The 22,180-nt window shown below is 38.4% G+C and overlaps 1 protein-coding gene across 2 annotated transcripts in view; it reads right to left on the bottom strand.

The window, feature by feature from the left end:
• The window catches only part of LOC148363154 (FYVE, RhoGEF and PH domain-containing protein 6-like), a 39,623-nt gene that overhangs the window by 3,777 nt on the left and 13,666 nt on the right, over nucleotides 1-22,180 (bottom strand). Inside the window, exons 5-21 of one of the 2 annotated variants that reach the window (XM_088340711.1) lie at nucleotides 20,524-20,591; nucleotides 20,392-20,422; nucleotides 19,583-19,734; nucleotides 16,009-16,165; nucleotides 14,464-14,551; nucleotides 10,270-10,320; nucleotides 10,143-10,201; nucleotides 6,928-6,999; nucleotides 6,788-6,856; nucleotides 6,630-6,713; nucleotides 6,477-6,556; nucleotides 6,295-6,397; nucleotides 4,132-4,275; nucleotides 2,169-2,274; nucleotides 2,008-2,096; nucleotides 1,816-1,944; nucleotides 24-163 (exon numbers count right to left, since the gene is read on the bottom strand). In XM_088340711.1, coding sequence (XP_088196837.1) covers nucleotides 24-163; nucleotides 1,816-1,944; nucleotides 2,008-2,096; nucleotides 2,169-2,274; nucleotides 4,132-4,275; nucleotides 6,295-6,397; nucleotides 6,477-6,556; nucleotides 6,630-6,713; nucleotides 6,788-6,856; nucleotides 6,928-6,999; nucleotides 10,143-10,201; nucleotides 10,270-10,320; nucleotides 14,464-14,551; nucleotides 16,009-16,165; nucleotides 19,583-19,734; nucleotides 20,392-20,422; nucleotides 20,524-20,591 — 1,622 coding nt within the window. Of the gene's footprint in view, nucleotides 1-23; nucleotides 164-1,815; nucleotides 1,945-2,007; nucleotides 2,275-4,131; nucleotides 4,276-6,294; nucleotides 6,398-6,476; nucleotides 6,557-6,629; nucleotides 6,714-6,787; nucleotides 6,857-6,927; nucleotides 7,000-10,142; nucleotides 10,202-10,269; nucleotides 10,321-14,463; nucleotides 14,552-16,008; nucleotides 16,166-19,582; nucleotides 19,735-20,391; nucleotides 20,423-20,523; nucleotides 20,592-22,180 lie in introns of both variants that reach the window. The other variant, XM_088340710.1, reaches the window with a different exon arrangement.

Genomic DNA, 22,180 nt, shown 5'->3' with positions numbered 1-22,180 from the left:
TCAATAAAGTGACAGTTTACTACCTTTGGGCTGTTTGGACATCGTCTGCTTTAAAATTGTAGTAGAGGGTATTTTTGTGGTAAAGCTTGAATTGACTCTTTTGGGACGAGTCCATTTTGAGGACGAAGCCCAAAAGGGGTTGACTCTCCAAGGCGGCGACGTCCTGCATGAGGGGATAGATGCTCTTCTGTGTACTTAGCAAAACATGGGCTGGATTGACACTACCAGTCCAAGAGACTGGTTTATTTGCAATGTCCTATTTTTGGAATAATAAAAATGTGACTTTTTATCCATCCCTCGTCTGCACCACTTATCCTCGGTAGGTTCGCAAGGGTGCAGGAGCCCATCCCAGCTATCTTCGGGCAGTGGGCAGGGGACACCCTGAACTGGTTGCCAGCCAGTCGCAGGGCACACAGACACAAACAACTCACTCACTCGTTCACATCTTGGGACATTTTGGACCGGCCAATTAACCTGACATGGATGTTTTTTTGGATGTGAAAGGAAACTGGAGTGCCTGGAGGAAACCTACGCAAGCACAGGGAGAACATGCAAACTTCACACAGGAAGTTCGATCTTATGACCTCAGAACTGTGCCGCACACGCGCTAACCACTGTGCCGCCGTGCTACCCTTTAATTATTATTTGTTTCCTTATTTTTCCAATGAACAATTTTGGTACGGCCTTTCCCTTTCCTCCACGCAAGCACGGGGAGAACCTTGCAAACTCCAAACAGGAGGGTCGATCTCATGACCTCAGAACTGTGCTGCACACGCGCTAACCACTGCACCGCCGTGCTGCCCTTTAATTATAATTCGTTTCCAATTAACAATTTTGGTGCGGCCTTTTCCTTCTCATTACCTAATGTCAAATTTTCGGTTTATTATTTTTCTAGTTTATTTTTAATGTCTAATTCAGGGCCAGCCTTCAAAACGAATTTCTAGTGTCTCATTTCAGGACAGAATTTTAGTTTTCATTTTTTTCCCCAATGTCCAATCGTGGGACACAATTTTCATTTCCCTGAGTCAGATTATGGGTGTCAGAACAGAACCCACTTGCGTAAGTTTTATTGAAGGAACGAGGAAGGGCCAACGATCCTGTGTTCGCTCTCGTACTCGGTTGTGATCCGAACACAGAAGTGGATCTTCTGTGGCGAGCGATGGCGGTGTCAGTGACAGAAAAAACAGGTCGGTAGTCGGGACAGGAGAGCAAAAACGTGGTCGGGGTCGGAAGCGAGTCGTCAGCCAAGACGGGAGAGCAGACGTGATCGGGATCAAAACGGGTTGTAGCCGGAGACAAACGAGAGCAAAACGGGACAGGCGAGGGTCAGGGTAGAAAAAGTCTTGCCTTGTTTACACGGAGATTCACAGACGGACTGACAGCAGAGAATTGACAGGACTGGGTTCAAATAGTGACAGGAAGCCAATCGGAACTCGCGGCGGTTGGAGACAAATGAGCGGGCACATCTGAATGACATCAGTAATCATGACAATGGGACAGTCTTCATTTTTTTTCTCGTGTCCGATTTTGGTAAGCTTTTATGTTTTATAATGTCTATTTTTGCCAGGTTTTCTTTTTTATTTAAGTTCCAATTTTTACAATGTACTGAGGGCTGCTAAAATAGGGTCATGGGGTTTGTAAATGGAATCCAGACCGTAGTTTGAACACCCCTGCACCAACTACCACCACCTAATGGCCAGGATGACTTACTACAAGTCTGATTTAAGGCAAAAATAGCCTCACATATCTCGATATAGACGAAGTGTCAATAATAATCAATCCAGCCTTTTTTTCTGCTCTTTGAGTGGCGCCTACCTCACTGGCCGCGTAAGTGTAGAGAACTTTGTCTTTGATGACGAACCACAAGCGCTTGCCTTGCTTCTTTTTGCCTTTGGACCTCAGCAAATAGCCGCTCATGGACGAGTTATCCGTGCTGGCCGACACCTTAGATCATCAAACTCGAATTAATCAAAGATACGATTACAGAAGAAAAGAGGTGAGACTCACCTCTTTGAGGGCCGCTGGTATCCGCTTGTGTTTGCGGGAGAAGGCGAAAGAGGCTTTAGGAATGGCAGCTGCAGAGAGATCTTCTTCACCTGGACAAACAAAAATCATGATGCGATTTTTAAAAGCATAGAAGCTAAAGGTATAAATAATGCAAGATGTACTCTGGTGATGGCGCAGTGCAAGGTAACACTGGTCGCACACTCTGGCTAACTGGTTCTTAAGGTACTCTAAACTTTGCTTGTTGGACGAACAGGACTGGCACACGACCTAGTGGACAAAAAAGGATTACAATTGGTCTTACAACAGAAGATTCTTTAAAAGAGACATATCTTGGCTGTCATTAAAATATTTATCCGAAACTCATTGCACGTTCATATTCTGAAATTAAGAAAAATGATAAAAATACATATAACAAATTTCTATTCAAAACCTAAAAAAGAATAAAGGAAATTACTGGGAAGATTACTTAAAAGAAAAATACATATGTAATTGATAAAAAAAAGGAAATTACAAAAAAAGAATTAAAAGAAACTAAAAGGAATTACTTCAAAAATGACCAAAAATTATTAAATTTACAAAGAAATAACAAAAATAAAACATAAGAAAATAATTATCAAAAAAGAATAAAAGAAACAATACTACCAAAAAAACAAAACCTTTTTCACAAAAATAACAATAATGATAATAGAAAAATAACACTTTAAAAAATTAAAAAAGTTTACATGACTAAAAATAGATTACTCTAAAAAAAGGAAAAAATAATAATAAAATGAATGAATTACTAAAAAAGAGAATAAAATATGTTTTATTTAAATAACATACAAAAAATAGTTTAAAAATAAAATATGTAAAATAAACATTTCAAAACTTAATATAAACAACTAAAATTAAACTTCAATCTTCTAGAAATTAAACAAATACAAATGAATATGCGATGCACTAAAAAACAAAAACAATTTTCTTTTCAAAGAAATTTACAAAATATTACAAGATGATAAAATAATTACAAGTTAAAAAAACCGAATTAGACCATTGCAAATTCTTCTAAAAATACTAAAAAAAGAATGATAAATATTCATAAGAAAATACAGAAAAAATATAAAGAATAATAATGTAATACAATTTTAAAAGATACATAAAAAGGAAAAATGACAAAAAAAATTATATATAAATTACTCCAAAAAGGAAAAAAAAATATTTTACCAAAAAAAAAGTATAAAAGAAAATACAAAAAATAGAATAAAAATAGATAACAAGAAAAATAAATAAATTAAATTCCCCAAAATACCAAATCTATTTATCTGTCTATCTGTCTATCTATCTATCTATCTTGGCCATATCCTTCAAGAGGGGTGACCGACAGCAAGACAAACACATACAATAACAAGGAAAATAAACTAAAAAGAAAATAAAAAGAAAATAAAAAGGGAAAAATAGCAAAAAACACAAAATATTTTGGACCATGGCCAACCCAAATGCCCAAACACCCAAACAAGTTAGGCACCTCGGCACCTAAGTTGGTCATGCTTTCGTCCCTACAGATGAAACGTGACACAAGAAAGCGGCCATGTCACTCGGGTCAGTCACTCGGGTCAGGGTGACACGACACACTCTTCTGTTCAACAGCAGGGCCCGACAGCTTTCACTGGTTTACCCCTGCCGCATCATACAGGTGCCCTGTCCATCCTTTAGAACGCGTCTAAACATCCCACTATCCTGTCACAACACCTCTCCACTCATTCCTATCACCAACAAGAGCTCTAGCTTCCACTACATTTAAACCTCTTTCCTGCAGTACACTCATAACATCCATCCACGTCAATCGCGGCCTTCCTCTTGGTCTCCTTCCATTTACTTCTGCTCTGTAGATCTTCTTCAACATTCGCTCCTCATCCATCCTCTCTATGTGTCCAAACCAACAGAGTACTCTCTTATCCACACGCTTGCTCAGTTCCACCACAACTCCCAATCTGTCTCTCACAACTTCATTTCTCAATCTATCCAATCTTGTCACTGGATACCAAATCAAAATGAACATAAAATGAAATAAAAAAGAATGTTTAAAATTTGACTATTCATAAATAAAATCAAAAACATTCCTGTTTTTGAAAAGATGCGTCTCACCTTTCCGCAGGCTCGACAGTGGTGTCGCCTCCATGTGAGCGTGAACTCGCATGTGCAGATCATGCACATTGTTGCACGAGGGTCCGGGATCCAAATCGGAGCTTTGCTGCCCAAAGAGTCGCTGTCTCCGTTGCTCATTTGGCCCTGAACCGTCCCCAAAACAAAAAGTCAAAGTTATCTAAGGAGTCACCAACCTTCTTGCTTTTTTGTTACTGATTAGCATCAAGGGCTAACAGTTTATATGAATTTTTAAAATACAGTGTCGCTAAAAAAGGATTCGTCCTCTTCCTGATTTCTGTGTTTTTGCATATTTATCACTAACAAAGATTTCAGATCATCAAACCAATTTATTAAGGCCTATCTGGTCCAATTTAAAAAAAGTAGGTGTTAAATCACAGAGCAACTGTGACTAACCACAGTTTCTGTAAAGCTGAGTTCAATTGCAAGGGCCACCACCTAGGTTGAATCAAGAAATATTGAATCTGTTGGACAAAGTGAAATAGTCTACAAAATCTCAAGAACACAATTGACATGCCACAATCTTAAAAAAATCCACAAGAAATTAGGAAAAAAGTGATAGAAATGCATCATTCCTGAAAAGGTCACATAGCCATTTCCAAGGCTGTAGGGATCCAGCAAACCACTGTCAGAGCGATTATTTACAAATGAAAAAAACTGGAAATTGTGGCAAACTTACCCAGGAGTGGTCGACCAACTAAGATTACTCCAAGAGTGTGATGATGGCTCATCCAAGAGATTACAAGAGAACTCCCTAGAACTGGGGGCCTCGCTAGCTTAAGTAAAGATAACTGTTCATGACTCCACTATATGAAAGACACTGGCCAAAAATGACATCCATGGGAGAGTTCCCAGGTGAAAACCCCTGCAGTCACAAAAGAACACAGTTGTCTCACGTTTGCAAAAAAGCATCTTGATTATCCTCAAGACTGTTAAAGAAACATTCCGTAAACTGATGAGGCAAAAAGTTAAGGTTTTGGTATAAAAATGGCTCCGCATTTTACAAAAAAAACATGATGCAAACAGTAAAGCATAGTGGTGGCAGTTGACGGAATAATGATTCTGGTATTTACCAGAAGATCCAGGAGAACGCCTGCCACCAGTTTGTGCCCTCAATCTTAAGTGCTCTTGAATCATGCAGCAGGAGAACAATCCGAAACACACCAGCAAGGATGGCTCAAAAAAACAAAATGAAGGTACTGGAGTGACTAAGTTAAGTCCTGATTTAAATACAATTGAGCTGCTGTGGCGTGACCTTAAACGGGGAGTTCATGCTAGAAAACCCTATAAGATGGCAGATTTTAAACAATTCTGTAAAGAGGAACGGACCAAAATCCCCCCACAGCGTTGTGAAAGACTCATTTCCAATTATCGTAAGTTTTATTTCTGTTATCGCTGCCCAAGGTGGCTCAACTTGCTATTAGGTTCAGGGAGCAAATACTTTTTCACTGCACTGTAGCAACTTATCTCTTTAAAGCAGGGGTCGGCAACCTATGACAGCAGTGGCACGCGTGGAGTTAACCAGTGGCCCGCAAGCGCACGGCAAAATAATAATGATTATATTTTTAAAATGCGCATTTTTACCTGAAATTTAGATATTTTCAGTTGCGCGCCGGGTTATTTAGAGGCTTAACGTTAGCACCCCCTCCACCCCTTGCTGCTGTTATTTTAAGTTTTGATATTTTCTGCAACAAGATATCATTGATGAATAGTATGGTAGCCGACCATAGCACTTTTTTGATAGTAGTTCATTGTTGATGAAGAGTGGTTGATTCTGGTTAATTCTTGTGGCAAAAAGTTGAAGTCATGAATGGCTACAGGCTTTTCCACTTGTTATTCACAATCATTTTTTAGTTGATTGATGAAAAACAATAGTAAAATATGAATTGGTCAGTTATACGATTAAATGTATATCCATGTTGTAGATTTGGACTAGTGTAAAATGACAGCTCTGTTGGATATTAAAAAAAATGTTGTGGAAGTCATTAACCTTGGTGTGGCACACTGATTTACAAGGAAATTTGAAAGTGGCACTCCACACCAAAAAGGTTGCTGACCCCTGCTTTAAAGTCTTTATTACGTGTTTGCCTAAGACACACTACGTTGTTAAACTTCTGTTTCTGTCAGATGGAGCAGCAACACTACCTCATCAAAAGACTTTCCAGATATGAACGTGATCTTTTTTTTGGTGAAATCACTAATCGCCCTGGAAATAGCCTCCAACCACTCGTCTCTCTCCGACGCAGAACTGCCACGATAAAAAGAATTCAAGTTTACTTGACTGCAATTTAATAAAAAAAACAAGGACAAAAAAACAGCAAAATGACCTGGCAGAAAGAATAAAGGAGCGTTCCACGCTCTCGATGAGGAACTCGTTTTGGCACGCTTCCTGACTCGGTCTGCTCACCTGTTGAATAAAAGAGGGTTCAATATCCGGAGCTAAAGGAGGTTAAAGTAAAATAAGGACAGGGAATTCTTACCCGCATCCCTGCCAGCGACAGCATGTTGTTGAATTTGTACTGGCCCGACTGAACGGGAGTTGTGTACAGCAAGGTGTCGTTAAACTGAAGGAAAAATAACTTAATTAGAACATAAATAGTGGTACAATTCAAGTTTTTTTTTTTTAAATGTATTGTACCAAGAAAAACATCCTTGGCTGCATGACCTTCCTTGACAGCTTATTAAGAATGCCTTCCTTCAGGAATATCTAGAAAGTGAAACAAATGATATTTAAAATGCAATTGAGACTCCTTTTTATATTTTTAATAAGTGTCTCACCCTTCCAGGCTGGACGATCTCATGGTGGCCATTCAGGCTGCACTGAACCTGGATCAGCTTCTGGAAATTGTCCTTGCATTGGGAAACAGAACACAAGTAATCACAACCAGTATTTTGGATATGATGGCCTCTGCATCTGCTTCATGGTATTTGTATGTCGTTACAATATTAATACCAGGTTGCTTCTATTAGGAGTATGCATATTCTGATTTATTTTGTCAGGTTATTACTTTATCGTTACTATGTTATTACAAGTCTTATATTTTTAGGAGCGTGCATATTGGAAACAGCTTTATTACGAGTGTGCATAGTCAGAAGGGTTATCAATTTGAAATGAAACTCTAAAATGTATCGGATTATTACTATGTCGTAACTATGTTGTTACTATGTTATTACTATGCTTGTATTTTCAGGAGCGTGCATAGTGGAAACGGCTACTAGTTTCATATCAATTTATGCAAATGACCTATCATTTTAATACTATGTCATTACTAAAATAATTGAAAAAGGCATTAAAAAATACAAAAATTAAAATGAATTCAAAAAAGTTGAATACAAAAAACTTAAGAAATCACTTTACAATTATCTAAAAATAAAAATTAATTACAAAAAAATGCTAAACAAAAAAACAGAATAAAATAAAATGAAAAGAAAGAATACAAATGAAAAAAATAATCTAAAATAATGATAAAAAAAATAATGACCAAAATATTACTAAAAACAAACAAATACTACAAAAACAATTAATAAACTACTAAAAAGAAAAAAATATTATGAAAAAGTAATATTATATATATCAACAAAAATAGGAATTAATCAGCCCCTGGCCCACGACTTATCATGTTATTACTATATCATTACGGAGGAAAAAAAAAAAAAAAAAAAAAAGAAAAAAAAACGGCCCAAAAAATAATTTTAAAAGCTTAAGGACCTAAAACTAAATCACTCAATTACTTACAAAGAAAAAGAAAAAGGAAAAAACAAAACACAAAAAAAACTAAATAGAAAAGAATAGAAAAAGGATTTAAAAAATAAAATAGACCCAAAACATTTACAAAAAGAAAAAAAATATTCCAAAAGGAAAAAATAAATTACTGCAATAAATAAATAACTTATATTATCACTGACTTGCTACTAGATTATTACTAGGTTATTATGTGCAGAGTGCGAAGGGCCACCAGTTAGATATGGATTTCTGAAATAACTTCATGCCATTACCATGTAATTGCTATGTTGTTGCTATGTCATTAAAATGTTACTTACTAGGAGTGTGCGTTGTGCAAAGGCCAACCAGTTTGAATGCATTTCTGAACTAAACTATCATTTTAGTATTATGTTTTTACTATGTAATTACAATGTTACGAGGAGTGCATGGTGCGAAGGGCTACCAGTTTGAATGCATTTCTGAACTAAATTATATTATTGCTATGTTGTTACTATGCAAACACTGGTTTATTCAGAGTGCACATAGTGCGAAAGGGCTATAAGTTTGAAAGCATTTCAGAAATAATGTTTATTACTACCGACATATGAAAAAAAAACGTCAGAATGTATTGCAACCTATCACTAACTTGCACCAATCTGGTACATTGAATAAAAATAATAATAATCTTGCGGTATTATTAAAAAAAGTCTTATTTCACTTAATTTTTAACATGGTTTTATCTAAAGTTAGAATGAACTCTGAGCAAAATGGTGCAATCTTCCATATCAGATCGTTTAGCTCATTTTAGTGATAGAAAAAAATGAAATCAGTAAGACTATTTTAAACTGCCATTGACTGCCACATACTCCAGAGTTCTGATTTCTAGTAACTGCAACCATATTTGAGTTGAAATTTAGTAAAAGATGCTGGTCTGCTATTGGTTTGCGACAGGCATCATAAGATGCCAATATAGGCCCTTCTTCCCACAATTCCTTTCTTTTAGTTCAGTTCAGAATCTCATGTGCTTTGTAAAAACCTCTCAAGTTAGTGCAATACAGTACTGTATTAATTCACTACGGGTTAGAAGGCTTGCAGGGATGCTAAAGGGAGGAGCAAAACGTGATAACCATGAAAACAAAGCTTGCGATTATCAAGAAATGCAATGAAGGGCACAATAATATTTAAACCCCTCCTTACATATATACAGGTACATCTAAACAAATCTACAAGAAAAGAAAAGAAATAGAAAATGGTGATACAATGAAAATACATGCACAAGAGGAAAATTACATTGATCAATAATCATGATTGGTGTGTGAGTGTGTGTGTGTATATAAGTGTGAAGCACATTGTAAAGCACTTTTGGGAGGTCTTCAGTGACTTGAAAGGCGCTACAGAAATGCAGACCATTTACTATGTCGCTACGATTTCCTCTTACTGTCACGGTTGCCCATTGCCCTCACTTGGCCCGGGCCGTCTGGTGCCAGCTGCGGCTCGTTGCCTGATTGGCTTCCCTCCTATTGAATCTCAGTGCTGTAATACACTCTTTATCAGTCCGACAATGAACCTCTGCACTTGCAAAACTTGTGTTTTGACTCTGTTTCCTGCTCGTGTATTCAGTACTTAATATCGATCTCGTCTGTCTCCTCCTGCCCAGGATCTTGCTCCAGTCTCCAGAATCCGATATCGATCACGCCTGTCTCGTCCTGTCCGGTATCTTGCTCCAGTGTCCGGTATCGACCCGGTCTGTCTCGTCCTGTCCGATATCTTGCTCCAGTATCCGGTATCGATCCCGTCTGTCTCCTTCCTGGTATCTTGCTCAAGTCTCCAGTATCCGATATCGATCCCGCCTGTCTCATCCTGTCCGGTATCTTGCTCCCGTCTCCAGTATCGATACCGTCTTTCTCCTCCTGTCCGGTATCTTTCTCGAGTCTCCAGTATCCGATATAGATCTCGTCTGTCACCTCCTGTCCGGTATCTAGCTCCAGTCTCCAGTATCGGATATTGATCTCGTCTGTCTCCTCCTGCCCGGTATCTTGCTCCAGTCTCCAGTATCGATCCCGACTGTCCCGTCCGGTATCTACCTGTGTGTCCTGTATCGATCCCATCTGTTCTGTCCGGCCTCGATCTCGTCTGCCTCTGACTTCTCGGTTTCACTTCTTCCGCCTAGCAACCACCACATCCCTGGCGTTTGTGTTCACGCGCATGACTGCCCCATTCCCGTAAAATAAAGCTTGTGTGAAAACGTTACGCATCTGGGTCCTCCTCCTATTCGGGTTCTGACACTTACCCCTTGTTTCATGATGTCATTGGCGTGATTGGCCACTTCTTTAACAATGGCGAGAGCGTCTGAAGGGGAGCAGAAGGGAATGTAATCATTGTAGCCTTGCGGCACCAGTACAAGACTTTTTGTTTACCTTGCGTGTCTTTGTAATCAGCTGAGTCTTTGGACAGGTTTTTCAAATAGTCTGCAAAAACAAACAGTTAAGTCGTCTGGGGCACAACATTAAGAGCTCGGAGTAAATTCTTCATATGTAATCTTACATTTTAATCCCCCCAAAAAAACGTCTGCACTGCAGACTCTGACAGTACTTCAAGGGCAATTACACCACACACATTCTTCACATTTTCCCAGCAGATACACGCTGTACGACTCCGCCAAAATAAGCTCTTTCAGTTAGAAAGCTCACGTTAATCCGATTTGGATTGAAAAATCCTATTACTGTGTTTATACTGGAATTCCAGACAACATTTTGCCCAAAACACTGGCACAAAAAGGCAGCCATGACGTCAGAAAAGGTCTAGGTTTTATTGGGTATTGACTTAAAAAGGGCATTTTTTAAACCATGAAATGTTAAATCATGAGTAGTTAATAGACAATTGTTTATTTAATATTTAAAAACAAGCAAAAACGTCCAACCCTAACCCTTCAAATGGCTACCTAGGATATTTGAACTATAAAAGCAAGAAAAATCTACCAAAAAAAACAAAATAATACTGAGGACCTGACAAAAAAATGATCTTTTTTTTTTACTTCGTAAAACATGTTTGGCATTTAAATGCCACTCCATTTTTAACCGTTTTTTTTTTCAGTGAATACAATGTTTAGCAACTATGGAAGCCCAAGAGTTCCAAAACACAATAAATAAAATAAAATGTAAAAAAAAAAAATCAATTATCAAAATAACAGGCAATACGCTATATCAGGGTCTAAAATAACGTCTGTCCAGACATCCGGGGCGTGCATCTTTTACTTCGGGCGTACAACTTGCAAAACTTCTCCACCCGGGTGACAAACAACTACAAAACTCAATTCCAATGAAGTTGGGAAAGTGTGTTAATTGCAAATAAAAATTGATCCAAGTAAATTGCAAATTCTTTTCAACCCATATTTAAATGAATGCACAGCAAAGACAACATATTTATTGTCTTCACTCATAAACTTTATTGTTTTGGGAGAAAATCATCAACTCTGTAATTTGATGACAGCAACACGTGCCAAAATAGTTGGGACAGGTGTCAATAACTACTCAGAAAGTGGATGAATGGAAATCAACCAACTATTTGCAGGTGAACAGATGAATTAGCAACAGGTGAGAGTTGTTACTGGGTATAAAAAAGGGAGACCCGAACAAGCTAAGTCATTCACATGCAAGGATGGGGCGAGGTTCACCTCTTTGTGAACAACTGCGTGAGCAAATTGTTGAACAGTTTAAAAACAACATTCCTCAAAGTACAATTGCAAGGAATTTAGGGATATCATCATCTACAGTCCATAATATTGTGAAAAGGTTCAGGGAATCTGGAGAAATCACTGTGCGTAAACGGCATGGCCGTAAACCATTATTGAATGCCCGTGACCTCCGAGCCCTCAAGCGGTACTGCATTAAGAACCGACATCAATGTGTAAAGGACATCACCACATGGGCTCAGGAACACTTTGGAAAACCACTGTCAGTCAATACAGTTCGACGCTATATCCGTAAGTGTGGGTTAAAACTTTATGTTGCAAAGCGTAAGCCATTCATCAACAACATCCAGAAACGCCGCAGGGTTCTCTGGGCCCGAGCCCATCTAAAATGGACTGATACAAAGTGGAAAAGTGTTCTGTGGTCTGATGAGTCAGTTTTCCAAATTGTGTTTGGAAATTGTGGACGTCGTGTCCTCCGGTCCAAAGAAGAACAGAACCACCCAGACTGTTATGCACGCAAAGTGCAAAAGCCAGCATCTGTGATGGTATGGGGGTGCATGAGTGGCCAAGGAATGGGTAACCTGCACATCTGTGAAGGCACCATTAATGCAGAAAAGTACATTCAGGTTTTGGAACAAAGTATGTTGCCATCCAAACAGAATCTTTACCATGGGCGCCCTTGCTTCTTCCAGCAGGATAATGCCAAGCCACACACTGCACGTCTCACGACAGCGTGGCTTCGTAGTAAGAGGGTGCGGGTGCTTGACTGGCCTGCCTGCAGTCCTGACCTGTCTCCCATTGAAAATGTGTGGCGCATTATAAAGCGCAGAATAAGACAAAGGAGACCCCGGACTGTTGAACAGCTGAAGCTGTACATAAAGCAAGAATGGGAAAGGATTCCACTATCAACGATTCAACAACTAGTCTCCTCACTTCCTAAACGTTTATTGAGTGTTATTAAAAGGAAAGGTGATGTAACACAATGGTGAAGAAGCCCCTTTCCCAACTACTTTGGCACTTGTTGCAATTATAAAATTCTAAGTTTATCATTATTTGCTTATGGAAATAAAGTTTATGAGTTTGAACATGGATAATCTTGTCTTTGTGGTGTATTCATTTAAATATGGGTTAGAAAAGGTTTGCAAGTCATTCTATTCTAATTTTACTGACATTTTAAACTTTTTCCCAACTTCAATGGAATTGACTTTTGTATTTCAAGAAAAAAATCTTTGTTTTTTGTTGTTGTTTTTTTTCCAAATCAAACTTTTGCTTTATTCCGATTTCGAAATTTTCGTTCGGTTTGGAAATTTCTGAATTTCGGTTCGTTTGCCAATTTGCGTACTCGGCAGCCAATCAGACGCCTGCATCGAATAACTTCGTGCTTCCGGACTTTCCCTGAGCGTTATAAGGTCATGCATTTGCATACATTTTTCCGGAGTAGACGCACAAAGAACACAAGAAAAATGGAGAAGTGGTTAGGAATCAAGCCAAAACCCTCAGCCCCGGAACACATATTCAAAAGAAGCTAACAAAATTGATGATGCTACAAAACATAAACGCACATTAAAAGAATGGTGGAAAGAGGAGTTCACGTGGCTTGTAGCAGACGACGCAACGCAAACATTGCATGAATAAAGATGAGTCAATACAGGCAGATAGAAAACAGCGATGTCATATACATGCAGTGAATGTTCTAAGTAGAATTATAATAAACTTAATTTTAAAGTGTTGTTTGTTATATATTCTGATTATCAATCCCTAATACTTTGCAACATTTGTTTTTTTTGTTTTTGCGACGAGTCGTCTTATTGTGTTTTAAGTTGTGAAATATGGGGCAGGCAACTTTATGGCTGGGCAGGAAACCTTTCAGAGTTGTCTGCCCTGGTGTCCGCTAACTTTTGTCATGAGTTTCAGACACTGCACTATATGGTTATTTATTTCTTGAATAGGGTTTCATATAAATGAAATAAATTATATAAGTTCTCTAAAACCACTTTTAAAAAAATCATAATTTAACAAATTATAATTTCCATTTTTAAGAACATCATAGGTCAGTTTCTAGAAATGTGCATGATTTTACAGAAAAGAAAATTATTTTTTACTGAAGTACCTAACTGCATGTCATATTGTGTTTTTTTTTTCAGTTCCAAAGGTTGTTTTGATATATTACATTTTGACATTCTTGGGCTTCCATAGTAGCAAAGTATATAGATGTGAACATTACAAAATGTTTACAAGTTGCAAAACGCGAAAAAAAAAACAATAAAAATAGAGCAAACATTAAAATGTCTTACGAGTTTTGACAATTTAAAAAATGTTTTCTTATTTACCCTACTTTTTGACTTCTGGGTTGCTAACACAACAAATGGGACATTCTTAATTCTCTACTCTTTATATATTTTAGACTACAGTAACTCTTTCATAATAATGACCCTATTTTTTTCCTAACGAGTAGCCATAATACACAATTGCTTGTTATTGCATTTTGGCACTCTTGCTCATCCTGGAGGAAAAACAATACCAACGAAAATATAGAACAGGTGTCACGCACCTTTTTGAAGCTGAGGGCTACTTTTTTTGTAACTGATTAGTGCAAAAGGCTACTAGTTCGTTATGCATTTCTAAAATAGCATGTTATTACTATGTCCTTATGTTATTACCAGATTGTAATTATTAGGAATAGGGTTAAAATGAGCTCAGTCCACCACTAAGAAAATCTACGCCACTTAGTAATACAATTTCCTAGAAAATCCCAATGAGCCATCACTGTTGAGTTATTCTCAAAATTTAGGAGGCTACAAGCTGGTAACCCCTAATATAGTAAAAACGGATCAAGCCTTCATAAAAAAAAAGTTTGCATTTACAGACACTAGAGGGCAGCAGGGCGCCAGTGATGAAGCATCCGACTGTTTTAATTTACCTCTGAGCAGAAGCTGGTACTGCGGAATCCTTTGTACAGGTTTGAGGAGGTAGTGCTTCAGCGCCAGGTTAGCACAACGGGGGTTTGCCTGACAACGGCAATAAAAACACACAGGAAGAATAAATAAAAGGCAGTTTTAGGTGACTGCAAAAATATAACCACTGCATTTTCATTTTAATGTAATGTACTTAAACCAGGAAATTGATTTTCTCAGTTTCTTCCCGTTGCAGGTCACCTGGTAGTCTTACCTGAACGCCTCATAAGGTGCACCAAAAGTAAAACTGAAGCTAAATTTGAACAATTTGAAATATCCGCGTACATTTGAAGTTAAAACAGAAATACAAAATTTGAAGTCAAAATGTATTCTATTACAGTGGCTTGCATAACTATTTGGCCCCCTTGAACATTGTGACTTTTTGCCCCATTTCTTGTGAAGCATCAACAATATGTGGGACACAATCATGAAAAGGAGCACACTTTATTGGATATTTTAAACTTTACTAACAAATAAAAAACGAAAAAGTGGGTGTGCAAAATGATTCAGCCCCTTTATTATCAGTGCAGCAAACTCTGTCCAGAAGTTCAGTGAGAATCTCTGAATGATTCAATGTTGATCTAAATGACTAACAATGATAAATAGAATCTACCTCTGGTTAATCAAGTCTCTGTATGAATGCCCCTGCACTGTGATAGTCTCAGGTGCTCTGGTCAGATGAGACCAAAATCCAACTTTTTGGCAACAATGCGAGACGTTATGTTTGGCGTAAAAGCAGCACAGCTCATCAGCCTCTACACACCATCCCCACAGTCAAACATGGTGGTGGCAGCATCATGGTTTGGGCCTGCTTTTCTTCAGCAGGGACAGGGAAGATGGTTAAAATCGATGGGAAGATGGATGGACCCAAATACAGGACAATTCTGGAAGAAAACCAGATACAGTCCGCAAAAGACCTGAAAGTAGGACGGAGATTTGTCTTCCAACAAGACCATGATCCAAAACATAAAGCAAAAGCTACAGTGGAATGGTTTACCAAAAAACATATCAAGGTGTTAGAATGGCCAAGTCAAAGTCCAGACCTCAATCCAAATGAGAATCTGTGGAAAGAACTAAAACTGCCGTTTACAAACGCTTTCCATCCAACCTCACCGAGCTCGAGCTGTTTTGCGAGGAGGAATGGGCCAAAATATCACTTTCTCGATGTGCAAAACTGATAGAGACAAACCCCAGGCGACTTGCGGCTGTCATTGCAGCAAAAGGTGGCGCTACAAAGTATGAACTCAATGGGGCCGAATCATTTTGCACACCCACTTTTTCGTTTTTTATTTGTTATAAAAGTTTCAAATATCCAATAGTGTGTTCCATGTCATGATTGTGTCCCACTTATTGTCAATACTTCACAAGAAATTACAGTTTTATATCTATATGTTTGTAGTCTCAAATGTGGCAAAATGTCACAAAGTTCAAGGGGACCAAATAGTTTCGCAAGCCAGTGTAAATCTTCACCAAAAGCTATTTAAGCAGAATTTTGTGTAAGACAGATTTACCTCAAATTCCCTCACGACAGCCCCGAATGGCGAATTCTTCTTTGTCTGCTCTTCCAGAAGAGCCACATTCTTGTCAAACTCTCGGATATACGTGGAGTACATTTTCAGGTAGGGGCCTTTCTTCAAAAAGATGTCGGCAACTTGCTGGTTTTCGTCCCTGTTGGAGAACAATAATATGACGTCAGGGTAAAAATTAAGCAAATAGCTGGTATTTGAAAGTATTGTATGGATTAAAAAAAAAAATCAATGAGAATGCATTCAAATGTGGTCCTACTGTTCTCACATACCACCATATCTTTGACGTGGAGTGTGTGTGGCTTTAAAAGTCAAGAGTTTGCCGCAGTCAAAACAAGTTACAGCAAATGACAGAGTGAAATTTTGTAATTGCAGCCTTTGCATATGCACAAGACAATATAGAGGGAAATCCCCGAGATATGACATAAATTGATTCCGAGCTGGAGAACGTAGAAATTGCTTTATGGCGGAGGATAGAAACTAATGTGTCCCAAACCATGGAAACCCAGATAAAAACATTAAAATAACAAAAAAGGTTATAGTAAGTGCTACTAATGAGTAATGTATGTCTATAGCGGGAATTAACTTTATAAATAAATGCACATTTACAGGCTGGTCAGGTGGAGTAGTGGGTGGATGAATGAATTAATAGCCTTAATTGTCATTAAACAACAGCTTAACAAAACAATTTTAAAAGCTACAAATTTGCAAAGGGATAATTCATTTAAGAACAATGTATTAACTATATATAATAACTATATTCTGAGGTAAGGGGTTCAAAACCAGCTACCAGCCTTCCTGTGCAGAGTTTGCATGTGCTCCCCGTGCTTAAGTGGGTTTCCTCCTGGCACTCGGGTTTCCCTCCAAAACATGCATGTCAGGTAGATTGGCGGGTCCAAATTGTCCCTAGGTGTGAATAAGCGAGCGAATTGTCTGTCTCCGTGTGCCCTGTGACTGGCTGGCAACAAGTTCAGGGTGTCCCCTGCCCACTGTCCAAACATGGCTGTGATAGGCTCCAGCACCCCGCGACCCTACTGAGGATAAGCGGTGCAGATAATGGATGGATGGATTTTAAAACTTTCACCAGCAAGGGTCGTCATGTCCTAAGAAAATTTCCTTGCTTAAATCTCCTCCTTAATTTTAATAACAGTACACGTTGTCAATTAGTTACCCCCAAGAAACTTAGCATTTTGTGAGCCTTCTTCGCATTTATTAATAATCGCAAGCTTTGTTTCCATGGTTATCATGAGTTTGCCTCTTTCTTTAGCAAGGCCTTTTTATTTAAGTAAACACATTTGGTTTGTTTAGGCTTGCCTTGAGAAATATTGTCAGCACTGTCCAATCTTGATTCGTTTAAAATGATTTAATCAAATAACTTAACCAGAACCCTTGAAGCATTCCTAAATATTTTAAGCGCGTCATCCCAATCCGGCGACATTCTTACAGACGATCTCTAACAAACCACGGCTGATATGAGAAGACTCGCTTGCTCATTTGTGAGTCATCGCCAGCTCAAATTTTCAAGGCTGACACAAATCTCTGCAAGCCGGAATGCAACTGGACTGATAAACTGACAGCGTCGCATTCCAGGCCTGAGCGGAAGTTGTTGTTTCCTCGTGCGGATGAGCTGTTAGATTTTTTTTGCATGAGAGACAACAACAAAAATTCTGGAGGTGGAGCGCTCGTTTTAGGATTATGAGGTCCCTGGTTCAATTTCCGGCTCCTCCGGGTTATATGTCAAAGTGTCCTTGGACAAGACACTGAATCCCGAATGCCCCCAATAAGCAGGTAGGTGCCTTGCATGGCTGACTCCCCATTGGTGTGTGTGTGTGTGTGTGTGTGTGTGTGAATGGGTTAGTGTAATGGGAGGTCTTCATTGACTTGAAAAGCACTATATAAACGCAGACCATTTACCATTTACAAGAAAAATAGTCCAATAAGACTCAATAGTTGCAAACTGATTGAGGACATGTCAAATGTGCTTGTATGATACCTACAATCAAATCAATTCATCAATTTGATTTAATTGATGCTGCTTGAAGAAATTGGAAAGTCCAGTAAATATTGTGAAATCGATAGTCTTGTTCTGCTTGTAGATCATGTTGCTTGTAATTTTATTTTTTTAACCATATTTTGGTCATTAAAAAATGGATTTATTGAATTAATAATACAGACATTATCTTAGACTTCAAATTTGAGTTGCTTATAAAGTTTTGTTATTATTATTTCTTATGTATTGTATTATTTTTATTCTCATTTTTTTCATATTTTTCTTAATTATTATTTTTCATTTTACTATATTTCCCCAAACGTCTTGAAAAAAATTAAAATAAAAATGAATAGATAAACAAACACACCAAAAATAAATAAATAGTAAATAAGTAAATAAAATCAACATAAACAAAAAAAAATAACTGGGAAAGATTATTCTATAATTTTATGATTACTTAAGATGTTTAACTTCATTTATTTTCTTTCATTTGTTAAAATTGGGCTTTGTACAATGTGTGTGTAGCCCCCCATTTCGAAAAACAAATACAGACGCTCCTGTCATGAACTGGAACAGGACCCAAATGCGTGAAGTTTCTCACACAAGCCTTTTATTTTACGGGAAATGGGGAGTCGTGCATGTTAGGCAGCCAGTCTGGCGTGGAATGATGGGAAGCCAGAGGCCGACAAGATTGATCCCAATTGCCTGAGCAGATATCTCACAGATGGGGTCGATACCGGACTAAACAGGACAGACAGGATTGATATTAAAACAGGATATTGAAAATGATCTGCATTTATATAGCGCTTTTCAAGTCAACGACTTTCCAAAGCGCTTTACAGTGTGCTTCACATTTCCCAATAGCGGCCTTGTATTGCAGCCATGTAAGACGCTAACCTGCTTGAAATGAAACAGACGGGAACAAAAACTGGAGAGAATAATAAACAGGACAAAAATATACGGGAACAAACCTGGAAACCAATATTAAACAGGACAAAAATAAACGGGAACAATACCAGACAGGAAATACCAACAGGAAACAGGACCAAGTCAAAACCCACGTCCATACAACAATTTTGGGCGAAAAAATATTTACTAACAGAGCAAGAAAAATATTGTTTTACCGGTAGATATTTTACTGTATCTTTTTAACTAGACTTTGTTTAAATCTACATATTGAAAAAAGATAACTAACTAAATACTAAAATAGGAGCACGATTATTCGTCAATAGAACAAAATACTTAAAAAAGATGATCTTTTTAAATATATGACTGTATCTAAAAAAAAAAAAACGGACTTTGTACCAGTTGCTTGAATCTCCATATTACAAAAAGAAAAGAGGAAAAACAAAAAAGCCAATTTTTATTTGCCAATTAAACAAAATACTTGGAAGAAAATATTATTTCAGGTGTTTCGCTATATTTTTTTTCCAATTTATAATAATCATTTGCCAGCATTTCGAGCTGGATCTTTTTAAGTACGCCAATAGGCAAAAAAAGAAAAAAAATGATAAAGAATAATTTTGCTTTGCCCAATTTTTTGTTTCTGGAAGTTTTGCATTGTGCTACCATTTGTCCAGTCGGTTCTGCAGCTCCTGCAGCAGGTCGTGGTTGAGTTCGTAGAGTTGTGGCAAGTAGTAGAGGATCCGGTTTAGCAGGCCCTCCTCAATGACGGCTTTGCCGTTTTCCCGGGATGCATTGGCCACCGCTTCGCGGAAATCCTGCCGTTTTTGTATTAAATAATGCAGTATTAATGGGAATGAGAGAAAATAGCCATAGGGACAAAAATAGTTATTGAGCATCCCTAATATGATTACATACTGGATTATAGTGAGACCACTATAAAGACAAGCCAACATTAACAAAAAGAGAAAAAAACATTTCAGATGAGGAAATATAGTTTTGATGACAATTTTATGGCCCGCTTGAAGGTCTTCCCATTGCACGTGAGCAGCAGGTGCATGGAATGTCCTATTACTGACGTTCTTCCCGGCTCATGATGATCGTTTGTCATCATCACTTGGACTGAATTCTTCCCCAGCTACTTCCCGTCTGTGGGCTGCATTGAGATCGGCTCATGTGACAAAAAAGCTACCTTTAAACAATGTGTACACCCCCCCTAAAAATTCCCCATTTTTTTATACATCTGCATTCAATTTAGAGGTTGGAATCAAACAGCAAACTGGGCTTTGAAGACACAACATTGAATTATCCTGCCTGGGATTGTTTCTGAGCATTTAGGTGATGTGGTCTATTAAATTCAATTTCTAAAACACAGTTGTACATTGAGTTAACTTGTTGGATTACCAACCTCTTTACGCCAATTGTTATGTTCTTATAAATATAATTGATTAGCAAAATGTGTATTTAAGACTTACCACATGAAGCAGCTTCAGGACGTCAACAAACCTAGAAAAAGAAACAAAAAAAGGCAGAACATTTAAACATTGAACTTGGTCAAATAATTATTTTTACTATAGTAAGAAAGCATTATACAGAAAGGGTCTTACACTTTCTCAGAAGTCATAATTTCCGTGGCAATGTGATGGATCTTACTCTTTCGGGGGCCACTTTGCATCTAAGACAGGACCAAAAACGAAAAAGTGATTAATGTGAGTTAAAAGCTTTCCAATGGGTCTGGAATTAATGAATGAATGAATAAATGAATGAATCAATCAATCAATAAAATGCTAGGGTGGGGTGCAATGACCTTGTTTCATCCATCCATCCATCCATTATCTGCACCGCTTAATCCTCAGTAGGGTCGCGGGGGTGCTGGAGCCCATCTCAGCTATTTTCGGGCAGTGGGCAGGGGACACCCTGAACCAGTTGCCAGCCAGTCGCAGGGCACACAGAGTCAGACAATTCACTCGCTCATTCACACTTAGGGACAATATGGACCGGCCAATAAACCTGACATGCATGTTTTTGGAATGTGGGAGGAAACCGGAGTGCCCGGAGGAAACCCAAGCAAGCACGGGGAGAACATGCAAACTCCACACGACCTCAGAACTGTGCCGCACGCACGCAAACCACTGCGCCGCCGTGCTGCACCTGGTTTCATTTGAATATCTATGTCAGGACCAGAACAGAAACAGGACCCAATTGCGTTACGTTTCTCACAAGTTTTATTAAAGGAAAGAGGAAGGGCTGCGCCCACGATCCGGTGTTGGCTAGGCGCGGGAAGCAAGTCGCTTTTGTACTCAGATTGTGATCCGAACACGGAAGTGGATCTTCCGTAGCGAGCGATGGCGGTGTCAAGGAAGGAAAAACGGGTCAATAGCCGGGCCAGGAGAACAAAAACGTGGTCGGAGTCAGAAACGAGTCGTAAGCCGGGACGGGAGAGCAGACGTGGTCGGGATCAAAAACGGGTCGTAAGTCGGGACGGGAGGGCAGACGTGGTCAAGATCAAAATGGGTCGTAGCCGGAGACAGACGGGAACAAAAACGGGACAGGAGTGAGTCAGGGTCAAAAAGCTTGCCTAGCGTAAACTAAGGTTCGCAGACGGACTGACAACAGGTGATAGATAGACGAGGGTTCAAATAGTGACAGGGAGCCAATCAGAGTCCGAGGCAGTTGGCGCCAAAGGTGATTCACATCGGTAATCATGACAATCTAATCCATTAGTTGATCAAATAAATAATCAGTTAATTGATTGAGTAATCAAATAACTAATAATTGAATTATATACAATAATAAAATGAATTAAATAAACACTCATTCACTTAATCAGTAAACTATTTCATCAAAAAAACTACAATTAATCCATCAATTTTCCAACTAAATGTATTAGTCACCCTAACCAATCAAAACATGAATTATTATTCAATTTATTAACTAACCAATCAGGTAACTATTTTATCAAATTAATAACCAGGTAATTAATCTATTGATTTAGTTAAAAAACAAATTATTTACAAAAACAATGATAGAATACGTTTATTTGTCACGGTTGCCAATTGGCCCGGCCAGTTTGGCACCAGCTGCGGCTCGTTGACCGATTGGCTTCCCTCCTATTTAAGCTCAGTGCTCTCACTCACCCTTTGTTAGTCCGTCAACGAACCTCTGCACCCGCAAGTTGCGTGTTTTGACCCTGTCCGGTTTCCTGCTGGTGTATCCTGTTCGGTATCGTTCCCGTCTATTTCTTCCTGTTTGATATCGATCTCC

Source organism: Urocampus carinirostris, chromosome 7 (assembly GCF_059441175.1).
Source record: "Urocampus carinirostris isolate Australia breed hairy pipefish chromosome 7, RoL_Ucar_1.0, whole genome shotgun sequence".
Classification (NCBI taxonomy): Eukaryota; Metazoa; Chordata; class Actinopteri; order Syngnathiformes; family Syngnathidae; genus Urocampus; species Urocampus carinirostris.
Note: the sequence above shows the minus strand (reverse complement) of the source record. Positions and strands in the feature narration are given on the sequence as shown.